Here is a 25,073-nt window from a genome sequence, read left to right on the forward strand (position 1 = left end):
TCAGCATTTAAACAGTTTTTTTCCCAGGGGCATAACTCAGCAACAAAATCCATGAAAGGAATACCTTGTTGACAAAGTGAAAACTAAAACAATGATAGAAGGATTACAATAAAATCTTTTAAGTGTGTTGTAATTAATTCTAATATGCAGAAAACAAATAAACAAGAGCATTAGTTCAATAGGGAAAACAGAAGTCACTGATAATCAAACATAAGTGTGTGTTTCTTTATTTAATGTTACTAATACACATTTTTAACCAGTGTTGAACTAAGATCTAAAAAAGAATAGTAGCTGGCAGTGTGAGACTATACTATACTACTATACTACTCTACTGCCAACACTTCTGTGATGTTCATGTTTTTATTTGAACAGGCTAAAAATTGCCCTTTCTAGTTGTTTGATTTTTTTAAAAAATCCTCCTGCCAACATCAGCGACTACTTCACCGATTCGTATCAGATGATATAATGGATTAAACTTCTCAGCTTCATCTCTGGCCTCATTTTCACACCAGGACTGAATCTTGCGTTTTTCTTCCTCCACTTCTCTCTCACACTCCTCTTTTAACTTCTTCATGTCCCATTCATTCTCCTCCCTCTCCATCTTCCTCTCCCTCTCTCTCTCAGTCTGGAGTTGTTCGTTGTATTTCTGCATCTCTTTCTTATATCTTTCCCGTATTTCTCTCTTCGTTTTTTCTATTTTTTCTCGCATTACTTCTTCTTTCTCTCTCAGGATGCGTTGTTTCTCCTCTTCAATCGCCCTCTCAGCCTCTTGGATCATCTCGTTGGTGTAGTGGCTTCCTCCGTTCTTCTGGACTGATCTTCTGGATCAGCTCAGTGACCTAAGAGCTCTCCTTCAGTTTATTGTTGAAGACGTGGTACTGACCGTTACATCTGGCCAAGAGCAGGTCTGAGCTTCTTTCTAAGAACTCTTCCATAGTGGTGCCTTCAAGTTGGTCCCCATGGGTAAAGAGAACCATGCTGCATTTGTCTGCTGCGTGGCCAAAGATTTTTCGAATCTTTTGCACCGTCTGTTTTTCCTCTTCAGTGTATCTGCCCAGTCTGACGACCACCAAGAAGATATGGGGTCCTGGAGAAGCATAGGAGATGCACTGGCATACATCTTTAGTTGTTCTCTCCTTACCAGGGTTGATAAGGGGCAGGGATAGCTCAGTAGGTAGAGTGGTGGCCCCATGATCGGAAGGTCGGAGGTTCGACTCCACTGAACAGCTACTCTGAGGTACCCCTGAGCGCTGCATTGGTGGCTGCCCACTGGGTGAATGGGTTAAATGCAGAGGAACTATTTCCCTATGGGGACTAACACACACACTTTACTTTACACAGCCCCGGGGTGTCAATGACAGCAATTTGCTGCCCATCCACTTTAACTTTGCCTTTTGAACACTCTACAGTCATAGATTTGGCACTGAACTTGGATTCAAAGCACTCACGACCCTGAATAGTGTTTCCAGTAGCACTCTTTCCAGTTCCAGTCTTTCCCACTACTACAATCCTGACCTCAACGTCCTTTGTCCTGCCAGGATCTGTGTAGAAAAATGAGAAATAATGAACTAGGATCTATATCAAGCTGTAAATACATTCTGAACATCAACTAAGTTTTGGCATAGATTTTTCTAGATTGCAAAAATTTGCAGATACCCAAGAAGATGTGTCACAACTATTAATTCTGTGAGGTCATAGTCATGATCAGTGATGTGTATGTATGTTATTAATTATTATTTAGATTGTTGGGGTTTTTTGTGTTTTTTTTTAAATTTACCTCACATACATATAAAATCCTAAATCATAGGGTTGGGATTGGAGTTTAGGATTAGAGGGTTAAAAGTAGGGATGGGTTTTTATAATCGATTCATCAATTAAAATCGATTCTGGCTTGGATAATGTAAAATCGATTCATTAACATCCTGAATCTATTTTTTAATATAAATTTATTTTGCCCGAAATGCCAGAATCTCTGGTGACATCTCACAAAATTTCAAGAACCACCAAACAGTTAAGACAGTAAATGAGAGCAGGTACAGGGATTCTGCACAAAGACTTAAACACACAGCGTGACCCGCGGATCAGAATCAGTTAGATGTCGCCTTTCTCACGGTCGGGGCTGAAAGGCAACAGCTCGCTGATCCGGGTCCGCGCTTTGTGTTCACGCCCTTTATGCGCCGATTCTAAAGCTGTTAGTTTGATCTCTCTCCAAACAATATTGACCGAACCAGCAGCAAAAGAAGATCCAAACGCTTCACATAAACATCGTCATGAATTCACTCTTTTACTGTTTTGCTTCCACCGCGATGCACAGCTCTCTCTCCCTCTCCCCCTCTCTCTCTCTCGAACAGTTTCCCTTTCTTCATTATTCGCTTGCTTGTTACACACAAGTCTACTGTTGCTTACAGCGCCGTCAGCCGCTGTTTTTTTCCCTTTTACATTCTTCCGAAAAGAAAACCTCATTTCTGCTGTTCAATACTGAACAAATTTAAACTTTTTAAAATTATTCAAAATGCAAAACGCTTAGCCGTGTCTCTAGTAAAACCGCTGTAACGTCAGAGGTAATGTTCATATGTTGATTAATGGTTTTCTTTCGTTTTTGATGTACTGCAGAATATTTTTATAAAATCCCAGAACAGGAAAATCACCTTCATGTTTTTCTGTGTTTTATCTTCAGCTACTTTGACACAAAGGCATCTGCTGTGATGCTCACACCTTTGATAAAGTCTTGCGTGTGTCAGCTTCCTTTTTATTGATACAAAATTATGTAAATGTACTGATCTGAATTATAATATTTCTGACTGTCAAAATTTCCCAGATTTAAATCGAATCGAATTCAATCGAATCGTAGATCGAATCGATTCGGGACCTTGAGAATCGGAATTGAATCGATTCTAGAAATCAGTGACGATACCCAGCCCTAGTTAAAAGTTATTTCAAAGTGATTTTCAAAGCTACAGCTACAGCTGCTTTCTACAAAAGACTTTCTCCACAGGGCTTGTCTAACATTTAATCATTCAAGCCTGATCACTGCTGTAACATTAAAAAAGCACTACTAACATGAAGACTTACCAAGTTTGCTGTCCTAAATTGTTCCTGTCCTAAATAGTGCAGTGCAGATACTTCTTCTGGTCTCAAGTCAGAAGTGAAAGTCAGAGACCTTTCTACACCCTCTTTAACAGAACATATCAACCAATTCACACTCACAATTAACTGCATTGGACACAGAGTGAAAGTAAAATTTTTGTGGTATTTTTCCAGTTATAAGCAGAGATGGGCAGAGATGTAATCCGATTACTTTTTTCAAGTAACAAGTAAAGTAAGGGATTACTATTGAGAAAATGGTAATTAGATTACCATTACTTTCCCGTAGGAACGCTGCGTTACTGCGTTACTAAAACCATGATTTTTTTTGCGAGAATGTCTCATGACAGGAATGTAAGCAAGTGCGACGTTCGTGACAACAGCTGTGTGCAGATCAACAATGGATCACATATCGACTGTGGGAGAGAGTATGAGTGTGCAGCGTTTAAAGCGTGGAAGTACTGACCTTACTTTGAGTTTGATTCCATAAAAAGTGACAAAAACATTCTGTTGTGCGTGGGAAGAAAACTTATTTTTACAGCAAAAAAAACCCCTAAACTTCCAAGCAAGCACCGAGTGCGCTACGACGTAATGGGAAATTCACAGAGAAACTCGCGGATTCTTCAACTGACCACTGCGCCACACCTGCACCAGGGTAAACCCCCGCCTACCCTGCTCCTGCTTTACAGGTGAAAATAGAGCAACATGACCGCTAGACCAAAGGACTTTATTTATTTTCTGCTGTGTTTTACTTGCATCTATTTGAAAGAGTGAGTGTAAACACAAAAAATATTTTATTTTATGTGCTGGAATGTGCAGAAAATAGCTTTAAATGTTAAACTAATTTATTCAAGTCAGAGAATGTTGCATATAATTAAATTTTTGCTTGATGCATAAAGTTAAAAGATTAAAACTAACAAAACAAGTTTTAAAAAGGGACTTTTCCATTTGATTACATTTTGTATGGTGGATTATGCAGAAAAAGTAGAATTGGGCTGAAAGATTTATCGCTTTAAATGGTAAATGGCCTGCATTTGTATAGTGCTTTTCTAGTCCATAGGGCCCCAAAGCGCTTTACACTACATTCAGTCATTCACCCATTCACACACTGGCAATAGCAAGCTACATTGTAGCCACAGCTGCCCTGGGGCGCACTGACAGAGGCGAGGCTGCTGGACACTGGCGCCACCGGGCCCTCTGACCACCAGTAGGCAAACATGGGGTTAGTATCTTGCCCAAGGATATTTGGCATGCAGCCTGGGATCGAACCACCGACCTTCTGATTAGTGGCTGACCTGCTCTGCCACCTGAGCTACAGCCACCCCAGCTTTATCACCTATTCAAGTTGTAAATCGTGTTTTTAAAAAGTAACTAAGTAACTAAGTAATTAATTACTTTTGAAAATAAGTAATCAGTAAAGTAACGGGATTACTTTTTTGGGGAAGTAATCAGTTACTGATTACTTTTTTCAAGTAACTTGACCAACACAGGTTATAAGGGTTTTTGTATAAAGCCGGATAACCATGTTGATTTCTTGAATTCTTTGCACCATGTGCCTTTCCTCTTCATCTGAGAGCATACAAGAAGATACAGGGTCATGGAGAAGCTTAGGAGATACACAGGGATGCACCTTTGTGATTTTATCCAAGGAAGGCCTGGTATCAGACAGATGTAGCTTTCCCTTTAGAACAGGCTACACACTTTGATTCAAAGCGCTGATGTGCTAGAGTGATGTTTCTAGCTGCAGTCTGATTAGTCCTGTGCATTACAAGCACACATTGCATGTGTATTTAGCAGTAAAGAAGCTTTAGTAATTGTATATATGTCACGGCTCGGGTCAGCGGCCGTGTGAAGAGTGGAAGGAGGACTCAAAACGCAGCACTTATTCGGATGTGAGGGTGATTTATTGATAACACCAACATAAAGTGGAGATGGCAAAACTGAACTAAGGACGAACTAAACTGGAAGAAACTACACAAAGGAATGGCAAACCTGAACATGAAGAGAGAACAGCAGGGAGAGCACGCAGGGGATTACACCAGGTATGAACACAGACGACGCGACGAGGAACAGAGGCAAACACACACTATAAGTACACAGAGAGACACTGGGAAATCACACACAGGTGGGAGACACAGCTGGACCTGATTAACCTGACGAGACAGGGGAACACTAACACCAGGGACCAATAGAGAGAGCACAAACCCAAAACCCAGTATCTAAAATCCCAAAACACAAACCATCCCAAAACAGCCCAAGAATAATAACAATAAAGAACACAAACACAAAGTCCCTGAGTCATGGCCGCAGGACCATGACAATATATTTATTTATTTTGATGTTTTTGGTTCTATTCATAAATAAATATAAGTGTGAAAACAGTAATGTGCTCTGCTTACTTGCTTGCTTTTTCCTCCCAAAACCATTTACAAGAAACGGCAGCATTATTTCTGAATAGCAAGTACTGCTGCACAGATTAGTATAGATTTCTTTTGCCTCCAGCTTCACTTTTTGATTTGTGCACCAAACTCAAATTTATCTGATGTGCAAAGCCAGACCCTGTCCCCCCCTCCCATCCCCATTTACAAGAAACAGCAAGACCTTTTTAGAAGTACAGGCACTGCAGCACAAAGCAGTTCTTGCAAAACATTAACATTTGAAAAATGTTATCTTATAATCTCAAAATATTTTTAATAAAATTAACATTTTTAATGAACAATATTCAAGAACAAAAAAAAATATTCACATAGTAGTTAGTCAAAGGAGCTTTCAAAGAAAAGCGTCTGGACTTCTTTAAGTTACTTGAAGACGTTTCACCTCTCATCCGAGAAGCTTCTTCAGTTCTATGGTCAAATGGTGGAGAGTCCCAGATATAAACCTAGTGGGAGTGACCCCCCACAGAGGGACAAAAGGACCCCCTGATGATCCTCTAATCGCCTGAGCCAAGGTGTGAAACTGGGTGTGGGCTCCAATCAGCCAGAGTTTCGGGTGGGTTCATTGTGAAACCTGGCCCCACCTTATCATGCAAATTCCTGAGGCCCAGGATGTGAGTGGGCGTTAAGGCGTCTGGGAAGGGATCTCAAAACTGGATTATAGATGGCAGAGAGTTGGTGTCGTAAACCCCCGCCTCTGTTCAAAGATGGTGGCTCACAGTGGACATAGATGGCTTCTTTCACCCCTCTTTCAAACCATCTGTCCTCTCTGTCCTCTATGTGAACATTGGCATCCTCGAAAGAGTGTCCTTTATCCTTAAGATGCAGATGGACTGCTGAGTCTTGTCCTGTGGAGGTGGCTCTTCTGTGTTGTGCCATGCGCTTGTGAAGTGGCTGTTTGGTCTCTCCAATGTAGAGGTCTGGGCATTCCTCGCTGCACTGTACAGCATACACCACATTGTTAAGTCTGTGTTTTGGCGTTTTATCTTTCGGGTGAACCAGTTTTTGTCTGAGCGTGTTGCTGGGTCTGAAATGCACCGGGATGTCATGCTTGGAGAAAACTCTCCTGAGTTTTTCTGATACACCGGCTACATAGGGGATGACAATGTTGTTGCGTCTGTCCTTCTTATCCTCCCTCGCTGGTGTCTGGTCTTCTTTTCTGTGCCTCTTTGCTGACTTTAAGAACGCCCATTTAGGATAGCCGCACGTTTTGAGTGCTTCCTTTACACGTGTGTGTTCCTTCTTTTTTCCTTCAGGCTTAGAGGGAACATGTTCTGCCCGGTGGTGTAGGGTCCTAATTACTCCAAGTTTGTGTTCCAGAGGGTGATGGGAGTCAAAGAGGAGGTACTGGTCCGTGTGTGTGGGCTTCCGGTAAACTTCGATGTTGAGGTTGCCGTTCTCTTCAATGTGCACGGCGCAGTCCAGGAAAGGCAAACAGTTGTCCTTTGTGTCTTCCCTGGTTAACTTGATGTTTTTATCCACAGCGTTAATGTGCGCAGTGAAGGATTCCACTTCTTGTGTCTTGATTTTGACCCAGGTGTCGTCCACATATCTGTACCAGTGGCTGGGTACTCTTCCTTTGAAAGAGCCAAGAGCCTTCCTTTCCACTTCCTCCATGTAAAGGTTGGCTACAATAGGTGACACGGGGGAGCCCATGGCACAGCCATGTTTTGGTCTGTAAAAGCCTTCATTGTATTTGAAATATGTAGTGGTGAGGCAGAGGTCTAACAGTCTCAGCCACACTCTCCAGCTCCTTGGAGGACAGGACCAACTTCACACCCGATCAGATTTGCACCCTGTTAGACCTATAATCATTATGACGCTATAATTTGAGATACAATAAATAAAATATGTTTTTGTATAAAGTATCGGTATCGGATCAGTATCGTCGATACCACCCTGAATATTACTTGGCATCGGATCGGAAAGGAAATCAGTGGTATCGCACATCACTACTGAGAGGTAAGTAGGGGAGACCGGGGATAGTTGTAACGTGGGTCAGTTGTAACACTTCCAATTTCTCCAATCAGGGCTAAGTTTCAAATGATGTGACTCATCCTGTGCATGCCCAATTCAGTTCTGCTATCACATGTGAAAAATCAGCACATTTTGTCAAACACAGATAATTTAACATGAAAAAAAGTAATTTGTATGCCAAAAAGTAAGTTTTTCTACTTTATTTCAATGTTTAATAGCATTATCTGCTTTGCAGTTAAACTCATCAAACTTAAATTATGTTATTTATATGTCTATGGGGATATATTCAGTGTAGGTCTTTAGAGCTAGTGTTTTAGCCGTTGGCTGTAATGTTAGCTAGTTCATGGCTATAGGAGTCTGGGTCAGTTGTAACAGCAACAGTCTGGGTCAGTTGTAACAATAATGCAGATGTTGCAACTTACCACACTATTACTTTAACTTATATTAAACAAGTTGGGACAACGACATCAGCAGAGAAAGGTTCACTGGTGGCTTTTGTATATGCGGTTAATGCCATTGGCAACACAATTACTTCACTGTTTGTGTTCCCACACATACATTATGCAGACCACTGTGTCAGAGATGGACCAGTAGGAAGTACTGGTAGTGGAAATAAATCAGGATGGGTGCAAGAAACAGATTTCCTCATCTTTCTGAAGCACTTTGCAAACCACACCAAGGTAAGCCATGATAAAAAGTAATGGAATTGCGATGCTGGTGAACAACTACATTTTTTTCAGCTTCATTGTTATGTTCAAAATTGGTGCAAGAGTTGTAGGTTATAATGCCCACGGAGCCAATGAGGCCAAACTCATGGAAGACCAATGAAAATTAATGAAATATTCAGTTGCAGAAAATTCCATAATTTGTCTTTTTTGGGGGGTTGGAATATGTTCAAAAGCTAGATTTCTGCATTCTGTTACACACACACATAGCTACATAAATGGATGTAAGTGCATTCATGTGTTGAATAAACAAAGATTACATGTTAATATTTTGTCAGTACCCTTATTACATTGTGTTACATTTCACCCCAGGATATGTTACAACTAACCCAGACTAGGGGGTTAATTGTAACATTTCACTCTTTGTGTTTGAGGCCATACCATGCAATGGGTAATTGTGCTGCAGAGAAAATAGCTGCACTATTTAATAGCCGAGACATGTAAATACTTTGGATTACATTTTGAATCCACTAACTTAAAAGAGCTCCAATTTACAGACAGACACTATCCCCGGTCTCCCCTACTTCATTTAACAGTAAAATTTGAATACATTCTGAGTCCATGTCCGGTTTTAGAACAATCAGCTTGTAACGGAAATAACGGGGCTAAACTATAATTTCACTTTCACTCTGTGTTCAGTAGAGTCATTTGTAGGTGTGGTTTGGCTCATGCTGCCTGTTGAAGAAGCTGCAGCACAGTCTTTGCCTTTCACTTCTTACTCCACTTCAGTTGGCTATACAACACTGTTTGGGCTTAACATCGACAGAAGCGGTTACAACCCAAGCATGGCTGGCAAGTTCAGTAAGTCATCATGTTAGTCATGTTTTCTAGTGTTACAGCGGTGATCATGGCTTATTTAAAATCATGGTTGGTTGGCAAGCAGGTCGATAGATTATAAAAACAAAAACAAGATCATTGAGGTTAGTATTAGACACAGACCTGTGATGGTTTAAATAAAAGTTTTAAGTCTGAAAGGGAGTAGGTAGAAGCTTAATGTTTATCAAGACCTACCCCATTATACAAAAATAATAGCAAGCAATAATAATGGGCAATAGGAAAACAAAGACAAAGACTCACTGTTCTCCTTTGGTCATTACTATTGTTCATAGTGCTCCTTTCTAACCAAGTCAACCTGCTCCTTATTTAACCAAGTCTCTGAGACAGCAGTTTGTGAATTTTGCTCTGAGATGTGGAAGAGAGGTCGTAACTTTTGAATGTCCATTAAGATTCCTGCTATTAAATATGTTATGCACTGTAACATTATAGTTACATGGTATAAGCAGTGATGGGAATAACAGCATTACAAGTAACGGTGTTACTTTTTTCAGTAACGAGTAATCTAACTAATTACTATTCCTATCGTTACAAATTAACTTTTGACCATCTACCAGAACATTTGTAACCTAAAGTACCAACCCCAAACCCGGTGCATGATCAGGTATATGTATAGTAAGTACAATATATTTCTTGCCATGTATTCTTTCTGATCTTTCTACACAGATTCTGGCAGGACAAATGATGATGAGATGAGGATTGTGATGGTGGGGAAGACTGGAACTGGAAAGAGTGCTACTGGAAACACCATTCTGGGCCGTGAGTGCTTTGAATCCAAGTTCGGTGCCAAATCTGTGACTGTAGAATCTATCAAAGGAAAAGCTGCAGTGGATCGCGTTGCTGTCATTGACACCCCGGGCCTGTTTGATACCAGGGTTGATGAAGAGAAAACTCAGAAAAATATACGCCAGTGCATCTCCTATGCTTCTCCAGGACCCCATATCTTCTTGGTGGTCATTAAACTGGGCAGACACACTGAAGAGGAAAAACAGACGGTGCAAAAGATTCAAAAGATCTTTGGCCACGCAGCAGACAAATACAGCATGGTTCTCTTTACCCATGGAGACCAACTTGAAGGCACCACTATTGAAGAGTTCTTAGAAGGAAGCTCAGACCTGCAGGAACTCGTGGCCAGATGTAACGGTCAGTACCACGTCTTCAATAATAAACTGAAGGAGCGCTCTCAGGTCACTGAGCTGATCCAGAAGATCAGAGAGATAGTCCAGAAGAACGGAGGAAGCCACTATACCAACGAGATGTTCCAAGAGGCTGAGAGGGCGATTGAAGAGGAGAAACAACGCATCCTGAAAGAGAAAGAAGAAGAAATACGGAAAGAGAAACAGAAAATCGAGAGAGAAATACAGGAAAGATATGAGAAACAGATGCAGAAATACAACGAACAACTCCAGGCTGAGAGAGAGAGGGAGAGGAAGGAGAGACAGGAGGAGAGGAAGAGGGAGAGAAAGGAGATGAATGAGGAGAGAAAGAGAGAGATGGATGAGAGAGAGGCAGAGAGGAAGAGAGAGAGAGAGGAGAGAGAATGGGAGATGAAGAAGTTAAAGATGAAGTGTGAGAGAGAACTGGAGGAAGAAAGACGCAAGATTCAGGCCGGATATGAAAATGAAGCCAGAGATGAAGCTGAGAAGGTTAATACATTACCTTTGCTGGTTGAAGGAATGAAAACACTTAGGACGGCAATGCTTCTATTAGACTCAAGCGTTGAATGACAGTCAGGATCTTTTCATATAGAAACGCATGACTGCCGCTCTGTATCATTGCACCATTGTTTTAAACTTTTTTTTTGAGTTTCCCTGCATATCAAGACTTCCTAGCATGATGTCACAGATAGCAACAAGTTCAAAAGTCATAATATTTTGGGGATTATATGTGAGGTTCCTGTAAAATATGTCAAACTTCTTTCTGAAGTTTTGAAGCTTTTTCTTTTCATTTACAGCTCGCTGTTTTCACACAGCGGATCCTGTGGACATATTGAATTTCCTTCTTATGTTATCTTAGTGATTTATTAGTTGAAGTAGAGTCTTACTGTGGGCTTTTGGGACATTCAGTATTCAGTCATGGCAATATTATAGTTAGAGATATCTGTATATGTTTAACATTTTTACAAACACATTTATATTTTATGTGAAATAATTGGTGTATGTGTGGATGTGAGAGCATATTATTATTTTTGGTGACCGACTTTCAGCATGAGCAGGATGTACCCTCTCACTCTGTAACAGTGGTTAAACACATAGGCTCCAATAGATAGGCAGTTAAGAAACTGATCGTGGGAGCTCTTTGTAACTTATCTTGTTGGCAGTGATGGGTTTTTTTTGTTTCTTTGTTTGTGAGATTTACTTTTCTTCACTTTCTTGGTGAACGAATCCATCTTTGCTCCAACTTTTAACTTCCCCTTGACTGAGTTGTTTGCGTTGCCTTTTTCCTTCACATGTGTGACTCGCAGCCTGACAATAAACTTAGATTTGTGGACTTTGTGCCATGACCTCTAGAACTGTAAGCATTGGTCCTTCTTTTTTAGTTTCTAGTTGTCGCCTTTAAAATAAGTTTGTGAGTCACTGTCATAATTCAACTGAGTGTTGTTCTTGCTTTCTCAGTGTTGCTGGTTAACCTTATAATGTTTTTAAATACAGTGGGGAAAATAAGTATTTGACACATCAGCATTTTTATCAGTAAGGGGATTTCCAAGTGGACTATTGACACAACATTTCCACCAGATGTTGCCATCAAGCCAAATATTGAAGTCATACAATCAAATCAGAACATATAAGTATACAAGTTAAACCATAATAAATAAAGTGAAATGACACAGGGAATAAGTATTGAACACACTTTATTCAATACTTTGTAGAAAAGCCTTTGTTGGTGATTACAGCTTCTAGACGCCTCTTGTATGGATAGACCAGTCGTCTGCATTGCTCAGGAGTGATTCTGGCCCATTCTTCCACACAAACGGTCTTTAAATCTTGAAGGTTCCTTGGGCCTCTTTTATGAACTTTAATCTTCAGTTCTCTCCATAGATTTTCTATGGGATTTAGGTCAGGTGATTGACTGGGCCATTCAAGCAACTTGATTTTCTTTCTTTGAAACCACTTCATTGTTTCCTTGGCCTTGTGTTTGGGATCATTGTCTTGCTGAAATGTCCACCCTCTTTTCATTTTTAGCTTCCTGGTAGATGGCAGCAGATTTTTATCCAGAATGTCCCGGTACATCTCTCCATTCATCCTGCCTTCAATAATATGAAGTCTGCCAGTACCCCTTGCTGAAAAGCAACCCCAAACCATGATGCTTCCACCCCCAAACTTGACTGTTGGTATGGTGTTCTTGGGGTGGTGAGCAGTGCCATTTCTTCTCCAAACATGGTGTGTAGAATGACTGCCAAAAAGTTCAATTTTGCTTTCATCTGACCATACTATAGTCGTCCAATAATCCACAGGCTTCTCCAAATGCTGTTGCGCAAATTTTAACCGAGCCTTGACATGCTTTTTGTTCAGCAATGGAGTCTTGCGTGGTGAGCGTGCATGGATGCCATGGCGGTTCAGTGCATTGCTTATAGTTTTCTTTGAAACAACAGTACCTGCTGATGCAAGGTCTTCCTGAAGTTCTGTCTGAGTGGTTCTTGGCTCTTGGAGAACCCTCCTGATTATTCTTTGGACTCCTCGGACAGGGATCTTGCGTGGAGCACCTGATCGTGGCAGGTTTATGGTGAACTGATGCACTTTCCATTTCCGGATAATGGCCCCCACAGTGCTCACAGGAACATTCAGCATTCTGGAAATGCACCTATAACCATTCCCATCAAAATGCTTTTCAACGATAAGATTACGAAGATCTTGAGAGAGTTCTTTGCTTTTACCCATCATGAAGTCTTTCCTGTGTGCCTTCTGGGTAATGAGGAGCCTTTATAGGCCATCAATTAGGACTAAAGCAGCTGATATCAATTAGTACTGATAGGGGACAGGATTTCTCTATCAATACTGACAGATTTCAGGTGATCTCCTGGCTTTCTATGTCATTTTGCCCCTTGTTATCTCCATGTATTCAATACTTATTCCCTGTGTCATTTCACTTTATTTATTGTGGTTTAACTTGTATACTTATATGTTCTGATTTGTTTGTATGACGTCAATATTTGGCTTGATGGCAACATCTGGTGGAAATGTTGTGTCAATGGTCCACTTGGAAATCCCCTTACTGATAAAAATGCTGATGTGTCAAATACTTATTTTCCCCGCTGTATAATTCTGGAAAATACAAAATATTAACTTACAGGTTGAATAGTAGTATCTTAGCTTCTCATGGTTATTTATCTAGTACTGCATCACATTCTGATCAAATCACTGCCAAAAGCTAAATTTCCACATTCTCACCTGTAGATTTTAAAGATCTGGAAGAAATTAAGCATCAGTTAAAGTCTTGCACCTCTCTACTTCCCCCCATCCTAACAAAACTATTTAAACCTGTATCTCATTGTTTTACAAATTATTAAATAAATATTATCAACAGATCTCTAGTGTCTGGCATTTTCCCTGTTTCTCTGCAGAGAAAACCCCTGTTTTCTGTGCAGTAATCACACTACTACTTAATAAAACGGAATTCGCACCAAAGAAAGGCGATGCAGAGAGTGACAAAAACTTAACTCAAGGGACATGAGACCTTTGGAGTACGTTGTTGTCACCAGGATGTGTGACCTCAGACCTTCAGTACTCTTGGACAGGTGGTCAACATTCGGGGAAGACAAGAAGTAGAAGTACTTTCAAGATGCAGCTCCACTGAGGGCACAGACAGCTTACACTGAGATCAGAGAGCTCAGAATTTCAAAAAGCATCTGAAACAGCTTAGGTTTGGAAAGAAAGCTTTTAGATGTTTTAAAAAAAAAAGATTATTTAAGCATTGTAGTGGGTTTTACGTGACATTGCTAGCCCTGTGATAAATTGGCAGCTTGCTGAGGGTGTACCCTGCCTTTGTCTCCTTGTGGCAGCTGGGATGGACTAACACCCTTTGCTGCCATCAATTGGATGCAATGTATTCCAATGATTCAATCTGAATGTTTACAAACTCAAAGTATGTAATGAAAGTGTAAGTCATAGGTGTCAAACTCTGGCCCGCGGGCCAAATTTGGCCCGCAGCCTACTTACATTTGGCCCGCAAAGCCACACCAAATTACTATCAGATATTGTTTAGTATTAAGCTTTGCTTGTTCCATATTCAGTTTTTCAGCAAAACGTGTTTGAGTCCATAAGAAAAGATTCATTCTTATATCTGGAGGAATAAATATATTTCAATAAATATTAACGTTAGCCCGCGACTTTGTTCCAGTTTTGAATTTTGGCCCACTGTGTATTTGAGTTTGATACCCCTAGTGTAAGTGATGACCAGTTCACAAATTTAGAAAGCAGATATAAAAAGTAATTGTACAACTTAAACCTGACACATGAGTACAACTTTATGTGATCTGAAAAACAGCAGGTTTGTCACATTTTCATATCTAATTCGGGCATTTTAAGGGAGGCTGGAGACACTGAAAGGCTCCCCTACCTGTCCCTGCTGAATCAAAGCAGAAGCAGAAAGGTTTCTGGGTTGCAGGATCAATTTAACCAGCTAGCCATCCTGTTATGGGAGGAACCAGTTAGAAGCTTTTTTCAAAGCAGCTGAGTAGATTTTATCTCAAGTCAGTGAGTAACAGTAGAGTTTTGCAGAACACTAAGAAAGATTTATTTGATTGTTGATGGTCTCATTGGTCATCATATCCACTGTCCAGAGTCTTAAAACTACAAGAATGTACAAAAACAACAACCCCAAAACCCCTGTTGTTTTATACATTTAAAACTCAAATTCGAATTATAGATTCGACTAGCAGATGAAGACAACAAAAGAAGAAAGGGGCCCTGAAAGACACCAGTGCTGGTGCATGAAGACCGAGAGCCATGGATCATACTCCTCATACTTCATAGAAAGAAGGACAACGACCCTAAACATCAATCATAAATTCAACAGCTACTGAAAGTTAGGGGACCTAGCTGCTATCGGATATTTATATAGAGATCCTCCAGCTTCAAACTGTATTACCCTTCAAGGACCTGCAGTTCAAAAAAGCACCCCTCCGACAGCCAAACCCATCTGTTCTCTGATTGGATTGCTACATTTGTGATTGAAATGACATTGACCAATCAGATAAAAGGAAGAAAAATAAGGTCAAAATTAGTATGTGTAACTTGCAGGAGGTTTTTTTTGGCTAAGTCCACACGCAAATCTTTTTTACACATACAAATCTTTTTTACGCACACACAAATTTTTACACATACGAAACTGATTTACAAGTACAAAATATTTATGACCACATTTTGAGCCCATAGTCCTGGTTATTTACTACAGTATGGTACTGAGGACCACACACCTCCAGCAGGTACAGCAAGTCACTGAATTCACTCTATAGACTTTGCTTTCTCCTCCCAAAATCATTTACAAGAAACGGCAGCATTTTTTCTTAATAGCAAGCACTGATGCACAGATTAGTATAGATTTCTTTGCTTCCAGTTTCACTTTTTGACTTGTGCACCAGACTCAAATTTATCCGATGTGCAAAGACAGACCCCCCCCCCCCCTCCCTCCCATCCCCATTTACAAGAAACAGCAACACTTTTTCAGAAGTACAGACACTGCACCACAAAGCAGTTCTTACGTGATGCTTTCGCTGTTTTCACATCTGCTGCTTCTTATAGAAAATGTCAGTGCAACAGGATATATTAAAATGTGTTCACATTTGCATGTCCTCAAGCTGCAAATCTTTGATTATGTTTGATTAATAAATTGAATATTTTCAGTTCTATTTATAATGTGTGAGATCCTGCATCATTAATTTACATCAGTTCTTGCAAAAATTTATCTTATAATCTCAAAACATTTGTAATAAAACATTAAAATTACTTTTAATAAACAATATTCAGGAAAAAAAAGGATTTACTCAAATAATAGTTAATGCAGAAAGATGCTGATTTCTTTTTTTCTTTTTTTTCTTTTTTTAAGTGACATCAGAAACAGCAGCATGTGACATCACGTGATGGCGGAGCTTCAGTTCATCCTTTGTCATCTTTTTTTTTTTTTTTAATAGGACAGTGAGAAAGAATGAAAGAAAGAGGGGGAGAGAAAGAAAGAAAACCAAAGGGGAGAAGAGACGGTGAGAAGGGGGGGAAGAGAGAGAGAAAAAAAAAAAAACAACTCCTGGGTCACCTGTATGGAGAAAAAAAACAAACAAACAGAGGAGACAGCAAACAACAAAGAGCAACATAATAATAGAAAAAAAAAAGCACCATCACAATAAACTAGCTAGTCATAGATATCAATAGTTACTAAATAATAGACGATATTGTTCAGCACGCAAGATAGACAGCGCACAGTGTGCTTTGAGGCAGCAGCCAAGAAAGCTTTAGTCCGCGTCTGTGAATACCCATGTGTGCACACCTGTGTGGATCAGCATGCTTGCATTCCAAAGGTTTCTCCATGTAATGATCTGTTAGGGAGTGTGGGGAGCCACAGCCCCGTCCTCCAGGGTGTGAAGCGGGTATGGAGGAGATCAAAACTCCAGACATCCAGAGGCCCCCAGAACACAAGAGACCAAGGAAGACCCACAGAGGGGCAGCTGCGCCACTGTCCCAGTAAGAGCTAAGGAGAGTCCCAGATGAGGGCTCATTCAGCAGCCGCGGAGCAGAAGCCAGGGGGAGTTGCAGCGATGCGCCCGTGGGCTCCGCCGGCAGCCAGCTGTGCCTGAGTGACCGAGCCCCAGGCCGAGAGGCAGGGGGCACCACACCTCCGAAATGGACCGAGCGAGCCCCAATAAGCGGCCGCCAAGGAGTGAGCCGGTGTGTACCCGGACGCCCACCCCCAGATACAAAGAACCACCAACGCACCGACACCTGAGGGAGTCCGCCACCGGCAGGGGAAGTGGTGGTGGGTGGAGATAGGCCTCCAAACCTTGGAAGGCCCGAGATGTCCCCAGAGAGGTGGCGTCTGATACCCAACCTGACATATAGACACAGACATACAGGCACACACAGACACAAACATCCATTCCCACCCTCATGCTCTCATGTGCACTTCACACTCAACCGACGTGGAGACAAATATAAAGAGACGCTGTATACGCGATCACACTCCCCAAGCGTACTCTACAAACCGGGTCTAGGTACCCCTGCCCCTGGAGGGGGGAACTGCACCCAGACCCAGGTGGTGTTACCCTTTTCCCTGCGGTGGGGAGAGGCAGACCGCCCCGACTCCGCAGCAGCAGGGAGGCCCCAGACCGCAGCCGGACGGCCAACTCCTCCTAGCCCCCCCGCTCCAGCAGGCCGCAGAGAACGGGGGTGAGAGAAGACTCCAAACCTCCCTCCACCCGCTCATAGTGGTGTTGACGCATGTGTGTTCTAAGGTGCAATTAAAACCCAGGAGGGCATGGAGCTACCTGCCAGAGAGCAGCAGGTAAGCGCATAGTCCCTCCTGTTAGCCCTCAATGTCTACATGTATTTAAAATTGAGAGGTGGGCAACGGTGCCAGGGGATTTACTCAAGTAGTTAGTAGTAGTTAATGCAGAAAGATGCTGATTTCTGAGTAACGACTAGCAGATGAAGACAACAGAAGCAGAAAGGGCCCATGAAAGACACCAATGCTGGTGCAGGAAGGCCAAAGGCCAGAACAAATATGGACCATTGAAATATTCTCCTCGTAGAAAGAAGTATGAGGAGTACAAGTAGGATGGTGTCGATAAAATACAATTACGTAGTGGACAAGCATGGTGCAGACACAGGGAAGAAAACAACCCAATTCTCACAGGTGGGTAAACAGAACACTCAAGAGATCAATTCAAAACAGAATGAAAGAAATGGAAGAAACACCTAAAATAATACATAAAAGGCCATGAAAGGAGGAAGTTCAGGAGGAACAGGGTCAGGTCTGGGGCAAAATGTCGCAACAGAGTAATTGTTGGAGTGATTTTGATAAAAGTTGTCATTGTTGTGCTTAAAACTGTAAACCTTGTCCTGAACTGCATGTTCAGATATTTTTCTGTCCTTCCCCTACATCTAGGATGGTGGGGGAGGCTATTAGCTATAGTGTTTAACTGCAGGCACATTGCATGTAAGAGTCTGGTTTCCTTATTTGGTAAGGAATGTTTACTTCCTGCCATTTATGGGCTCACCTATGCTTGTATATGGTGAACCATTTAGAGGAGTTAAGACATATACGGGTGGGGGGAGATGACCTTTTGATAACTAGGGATGTGGTTAAACGACCAGGAAACAGGAAGTCACGTATACAGACACACACACACACACACACACACACACACACACACACACACATAAACAATCACTCACATGCTCGCACGTGCATATACACACAAACACACAGTGCCTTAGCTTTTACAACGGGGGACTGTGTAATTGTGTTCACTGAACAAAAAGGCTGCAAGGGGAGGCTGGAATTTGGAGTTGGCTGGGATCAAGTGAGGAGCTGGCAGCTCTGGATCCTGACCGGACCGACTTCCCTTGCACAAGTAAAAACCGATTGAGCTCTGATTGTCTTGCTTTGTTCATGGGGATGAGTCTCTGAGCCAGCGAGGCCTGCGAGTGCAGACCTAAAGTAATATTCTGCTTTTCACTTAGAACAACAAAATGCTTTTCAGCCTATTACAAAAATTTCACTCTCAAATTCACAATGTTTTGTTTCATAGATATTATATGCCTAAATCATATAATACAGATTCTCACTTTTTCTTGAGCCACAAAAAAGGCCATCTTCTTCTCTCCCTTTGTCATATTCCATCTTCAACAGTAGATGTAGGGTGGACAAAGACACTTCCATGCTCACAAACCATTTTATTTTTGACAGTGTATTTGTTAGTGTATATGTGTGTGAGGGAGAGCTATAGAGCGGCAATCAGTCCAGGATGTATCCTGCTATTCGCTCTATGACAGCTGAGATAGACGTTCTAATTGGTAGTACTTTCACATATTGTCATAACACTTATTTATTACAACTGGCCAAAAATACTAACGACTGATATTTTTTCTATAATAAATGAATTAAATTATTTCTTTAAACAGTACTTAACTGGTGGCAGTACAGCCATTATGGAGTGATACAGAGGAATGCCCATAGGTTAATGGCAGATTTTGTGGGTAAAAAACAGTCAGCCGATATCTCTCTATATATTCATAAATTAATTCATTTTAAATTACTCATTGTTTTATGTCAACAAGGTGAGCAGGTCTTTGGCTACATACATAAAACACTTGTAGTTGGAACACTGGTGTCCACTGTATTCAACAATGCAGGCTGACATGGTGGTTTCCTGCTCCTATGTATTTTTAAAGGATTTATTCTAATTCGTAATTACACACTAATCTATGACAGACTGCACCTTTAAAATAAAAATGTGTATAACAACACCAATGACAACAAACCCATAAAAATGATGGTTGTGCAAGTGATATGACACTGCAGCAATTTTAGAAACGATTACAAAATTAATGTAAAGGACCAGACCTGAATATAACAACCACAAACTGAAAACGCTGGCAGCAGCCAGTGCTACCTCTCAGCCTCTTAGAATGGCCAAAATGGCCTTAAATAACTAGAAAAATGCCACAATCGCTTCCAGTACGTATACTTCGTTACAGGTGGGGATACTTTCAATGCAACTCCTTTTCACTCAATGTCATTGGATCTAAAAATTGATGACAATAAACAATTTCCATTTCCATTTCTTTTTCTATTTCTATTTGTATATGTAAACTTAAAGTTACATACAAACGAACTGTATTTATATAGTTTGAAGCTCGAAATGCAGTGAAAATTTGGCATGTGAACAGTTGAAGTGAAACACAGAGCAGAGCGCCATCAGTTGGAAACAACAAAAATGAGTAAAGTGTCATAAAGTACAGTAGTAAAACACCACTTCTTCACCTTTGTCCCTCTAAAACAAAAAGACAAATTTCTTCATAGTCAGTCCAAGATTATTTATTAAATTATTACTGATCATTTTGTCCTCAAGTTTGGTTGGTTTCAACAGATCAATAAAATTGGAAACATAATAATAAAAATCCTCTATCAATTATATCTTTACTTCAAGTTCAGCTCAGCATGTAAACATAACTCAGCAACAAAATCCATGTAAGGAATACCTTATTGACAAAGTGAAAACTAAATCAATGATAGAAGGATTACAATAAAATCTGTCAAATGTGTTGTAATTAATATTAATATGCAGAAAACAAATAAACAAGAGCGTTAGTTCAATGGGGAAAACAGAAGTCACTGATAATCAAACATAAGTGTCTGTTTCTTTATTTAATGTTACTAATACACATTTTTAACCTGTGTGGAACACAATAAGACCTTGCAGTAAAAAATATAAAAGAACAGTAGCTGGCAGTGTGAGACTATACCAGGGGTTGGCAACCCGTGGCTCCGGAGTCGCATGCGGCTCTTTAGTCTTTATTTTGCGGCTCCGAGTGGTTTGGGAAAATAAATTAGAAGTATTTAGCTGAAGTGTATTTTATTTGTGTTTACTTCTTTTTTCAACTTGTAGTTCTAAATTGGAAGATTATTGTGATTTTGAAATATAAAATTATATCTTATTTTTTCATCCCTCAAAACTCACAGTATATCCACCAAACGCCATGCATTTATCGAGACTTTCAACCACAGATAGGCCAATTAGGGATCTTTGGATCCACATTATGTCAGCAGCCATTCTCCACTGTGAACTATGTTAAAAACAAACACCGCTCACGCTTCACAGATGACAGCTTACAGTCCTGCGTAAAGATGAAAGTGACTTCGTACAGCCCCGATTTGCAGACGCTGTGCGCAGAGATTCGGGACCAGAAGTCCCCTTGTAAATATATCACGGCAGACCCGACGATGTTTGCATGAACATGCTTTTCAGCATCTCTTTATTGACCGCTTTTCACACACGGTTGCTGTACGCATACAGCCGGCTTACAGCCCGACAACACAACAGCAGAGAGAGCACAGACATTAAGGCAGCGAGGCATAATTGCGGGTCCCGCTCAGGTGCGTCCGCCTCCCCTGCAGCGGCGCTGCAGACGACGCCCCGCCACACACATTAACCTGCTAAAATACATATTTAGGCAGAATTTTGCAAATATCTACTTTTTTTTTAGCAGCATAGTGCTTTTTTTTCCAATTATTTTTTAAAAGTCAGGTCAAGGCTCCAAAAGCCCAAAGGTGATATAACAGTTTTTGTTTGCTACATGGATCATTTTAGTTAAAATGTTGGTGACACAATAATTTCATCCTAGTGGCACTGACATATTCATAGGGTTAATTTTTGAGACAAAATATCATGAGGTTGTCATGATTTTGCAAATGTTCCACCTTGTAGTGCAGTTTGCACAATTTTTATTTAAAAATGCACTCACCCTACAAACATTACTGATGAGTCAAGATCTGCACAAATTGACAGAAACGCTGAAGCAGCTCCCCATTTTATTCTTATTGTCATGTATGTCCTATTTGTCAGGTGACAGAAGAACCAACACAGAGCTCAGAGAGCAATGGTGATGCAAGATCACAGGTGAAATTGGATGATGACTTGTTAGTTCGTGACTGTATTTGAAGCACATGTGTGACTGCATGTATTTGGAATGTCTCACTGTTATTTATCAGGTGACAGAGGCAGCTCTGCCATGTTGTAGCTCAGACAGAAGTGAAGAGGCGAGGTCACAGGTGACTGACTGATGATTTGCTATAGATTAATTAGTATTGTCATGAAAGTTGTTAGGCTGCTGATGTAAATTGATTCATTAGTGTATATTTGACAAAGAATCTGAATTGACAAGTCTCACTTTTTATATGGCACGAATCCATGTGTTATTTTATCAGGTGGCAATATGTCCTAGTACAGTCAGAGGGGAAGACCCAGGGCCAAAGGGAAGGCACATCAAGCACATAATAATAATTTTAATAGGAGGATAAAACACATGTACAGTGGCTATAAAAAAAAAAATCTACACACCCATATTCAAATGCCAGGTTTTTGTCATGTAAAAAATGACAGCAAGTCAAATAGTTCCAAAACTTCTTCCACCTTTATGTGACAATGCACCTGAAAAACAAACAGAAACCTTTAAAGGGGGGAAAAATAAAATAAAAAAGTTTAAATAACCTGGTTGCACAAATATGCACACCCTTAAACTAATACTTTTTTGCGGCACTTTTGCCTTTTATCACACTAATCAGTCTTTTTGGGTAGCAACCTATCAGCGTGGCACATCTTGATGTCGCAATATTTGCTCACTCTTCTTTGCAAAAAAACCTCCAAATCAGACAGATTGCGAGGACATCTCCTGTGCACAGCCCTCTTCAGATCACCCGACAGATGTCGGATGGGATTCAGGTCTGGACTCGGTCTGGTCTCTTCCAAAACGTCAGTTTTATTCTGGTGAAGCCATTCTGTTGTTGTTCTGGATGTGTGCTTTGGGTCATTGCTGTGCTGAAAGATCAAGTTCCTCCTTATAGACCACATTAGGGTTGGCGAAAGTTGTGAAATTATTTGACTTGCTGTCCTTTTTTTAAATGACAAAAAACTGGCATTTGAACATGTGTGTGTCGACTTTTTATACCAGAATGGGGTGAGAGGCAGAGAGACACAGACGAGGGACAGGACACCGTGGACCACAGACTGACACGAAGTAACACAGACGAACCGGCAACAGGCAGGAGAACACACAGGGCTTAAATACACACACCAGTAATCAGGGGATGAGGGACAGGAGGGCAACACAGCTGGGAGAAATCAGAGCTGACGGGACAGGGGAAATGTAAACTGAACACACTCACATCAGACAGAGACCTTCACAATAAAACAGGAAACTCAGACACAGGGAACCAAACAAGACACAGATCTAAACAGACAGCTTCACAAACAGATGGGGTGACACCATAGACAGATAGAGACACAGACTCAAAGGCAGACCAAATATAACACATAGAACTCAAACAATAATAATAATCATCATCATAATAACCTAGAAAATGATAACTAAAAGCGCTGGGTCACCGACCCAGGACCATGACATAGACCTCACAACAGCAGACACTTGCTTGTCAAATTTAAACGAGCTATCCAGTAATATGCCCAAACTACTGGCATAATCAGAAGGGGAGCTAGCAAAAAGGCATCAGAGCAGCACACAATTGGTCGCGGGGGATGTTACTATCGAACACCACGATCTCTGTTTTCTTTTCGTTCAGGACAAGAGAATTACTCTTGAACCAATCTTTAACCTCACGCATGCATTCACGAAAATAGTGAAAAGACATAGCAAGATCATCAGTAATCTCAAAATAAATCTGTATATCATCAGCATAGCAATGAAAGGCAATTTTATACTTCTCAAAAATTGCTCCAAGAGGGAGCAGATATAGTGAGAAGAGAATAGGTCCTAATACAGATCCTTGAGGCATACCACAGCGTACAGGTACCGAGGAAGATGAGAAGTTGCCCAAATTAACCAAGAAAGACCTGTCAGCAAGATAAGATTTAAACCAGTTGAGGGCAGTGCCTCTTATACCCACAGTATGCTCAAGTCTTAGTAGAAGAATGTTATGATCGACCATATCAAAAGCAGAGGAAAGGTCCAATAAAACCAGGACCACAGAGCGTCCAGAGTCAGTGCTTACAAGAAGGTCATTAAGAACTCTAAGCAAAGCCATTTCAGTGCTGTGCCGTGGCTTAAAGGCAGACTGAAATTTCTCTGCAATGTTGTTCGCGTCTAAATACACCTGAAGCTGCGAAAGAACTAGTCGCTCCAGGCAGAAACGGAAACTTAGAGAATGGTCTATAGTTCAAAAGATCATAACAATCAAGATTCTTTTTTTTAGAATAGGCTGGATTACAGCATGCTTAAAGGCCAGTGGGACAGATCCAGAGAGTAGAGAAAAATTCATTAAGAACAGAATGCTCGGTCCAATTACATCAAAGCAGCCCTTAACAATGCGTGATGGGAGAATATCAAACACAGCATTGGTGTTTTTCAGTTGATTAACCAGCTGCTTCAGAGTCGGAAGTAACACGGGCTCAAATTGATGAAAAGTTGACTTACACTCAGAAGAAAAGACGGGATAAGAGGCAGACGAAGAGGAACGCTTAAGGGATGAAACCTTATCTAAAAAAAGAATTTGAAAGCGCTCACAAAGAGCTTGTGAATACAGTAAAGGCATATTAGGACAGGGATTAACAACAGAATTAAAATTTTTAAATAGCATATGGAGGTTGTGACCATTAGCCAGAATGACTTTGGAAAGAAAAGATGCCTTAGCCATTCTAGCAGCAGTTTGAAACTGTGAGCGGCTAGTCCGTAACTTGTCATAAGAAACCTGAAGCTTATCTTTTTACCACTTCCTCTCATCACGGCGACAAACACGTCGTAATGCACGCATAGTATCATTTAGCCAGCAAAGAGAGTAGGTTCTAGAGCACTTCATTTTGATGGGAGCAACAGAATCAAGAATAGAAGAACAAAAAGATAACAGGATATTGTGTGATTCTTACTCTGAATCTGAATAAGTACGCGGGACCACTGTGTGCGGTAAGACCATCTCTTTTACTTCCTGTATTACCATCTACCGGCATGCATTGCCAGTGCGTAACACGTGATTACACAATCAAACAGTGAACACATACTGCCCATACAACAAATGTACCAGAGACAATTATGAATACACCACATCTCCCCTTTTAAACAAAAACAGAATATTCCTTTTCTCAGGACAGAACTTCTCTTTTTCAAAGCCATACAAGAACATCTGGCAAACAATCTGCATTACATTTTTAACCTTTTGTTTTTGTTTTCTTGTTCTTTTCTTTTCTTAACAACTCTTTTTAGCTTTATTTTACTGTGCTCTACAAAACCATTATAACACAGTTACATAACAACAACCTTTTTTTTTTCTTACAGATCTAACTTTTTAGGTTTAACTATTG

General features: G+C 40.7%; 1 protein-coding gene and 1 pseudogene across 1 annotated transcript; one reads left to right on the top strand and one right to left on the bottom strand.

Annotated features, from left to right (window-relative positions):
* Positions 1-406: 406 nt before the first annotated feature.
* On the bottom strand, positions 407-8,781 carry LOC113010832 (GTPase IMAP family member 4-like; annotated as a pseudogene).
* A 222-nt stretch (positions 8,782-9,003) lies between these two features.
* LOC113010833 (GTPase IMAP family member 4-like) lies at positions 9,004-10,779 on the top strand. Its single transcript, XM_026150058.1, has 2 exons — positions 9,004-9,019; positions 9,719-10,779. Exons 1-2 carry the CDS (start codon positions 9,004-9,006, stop codon positions 10,777-10,779), a joined length of 1,077 nt encoding a protein of 358 aa, XP_026005843.1.
* Positions 10,780-25,073: the final 14,294 nt, after the last annotated feature.

Source organism: Astatotilapia calliptera, chromosome 18 (genome assembly GCF_900246225.1).
Source record: "Astatotilapia calliptera chromosome 18, fAstCal1.2, whole genome shotgun sequence".
NCBI lineage: Eukaryota > Metazoa > Chordata > Actinopteri > Cichliformes > Cichlidae > Astatotilapia > Astatotilapia calliptera.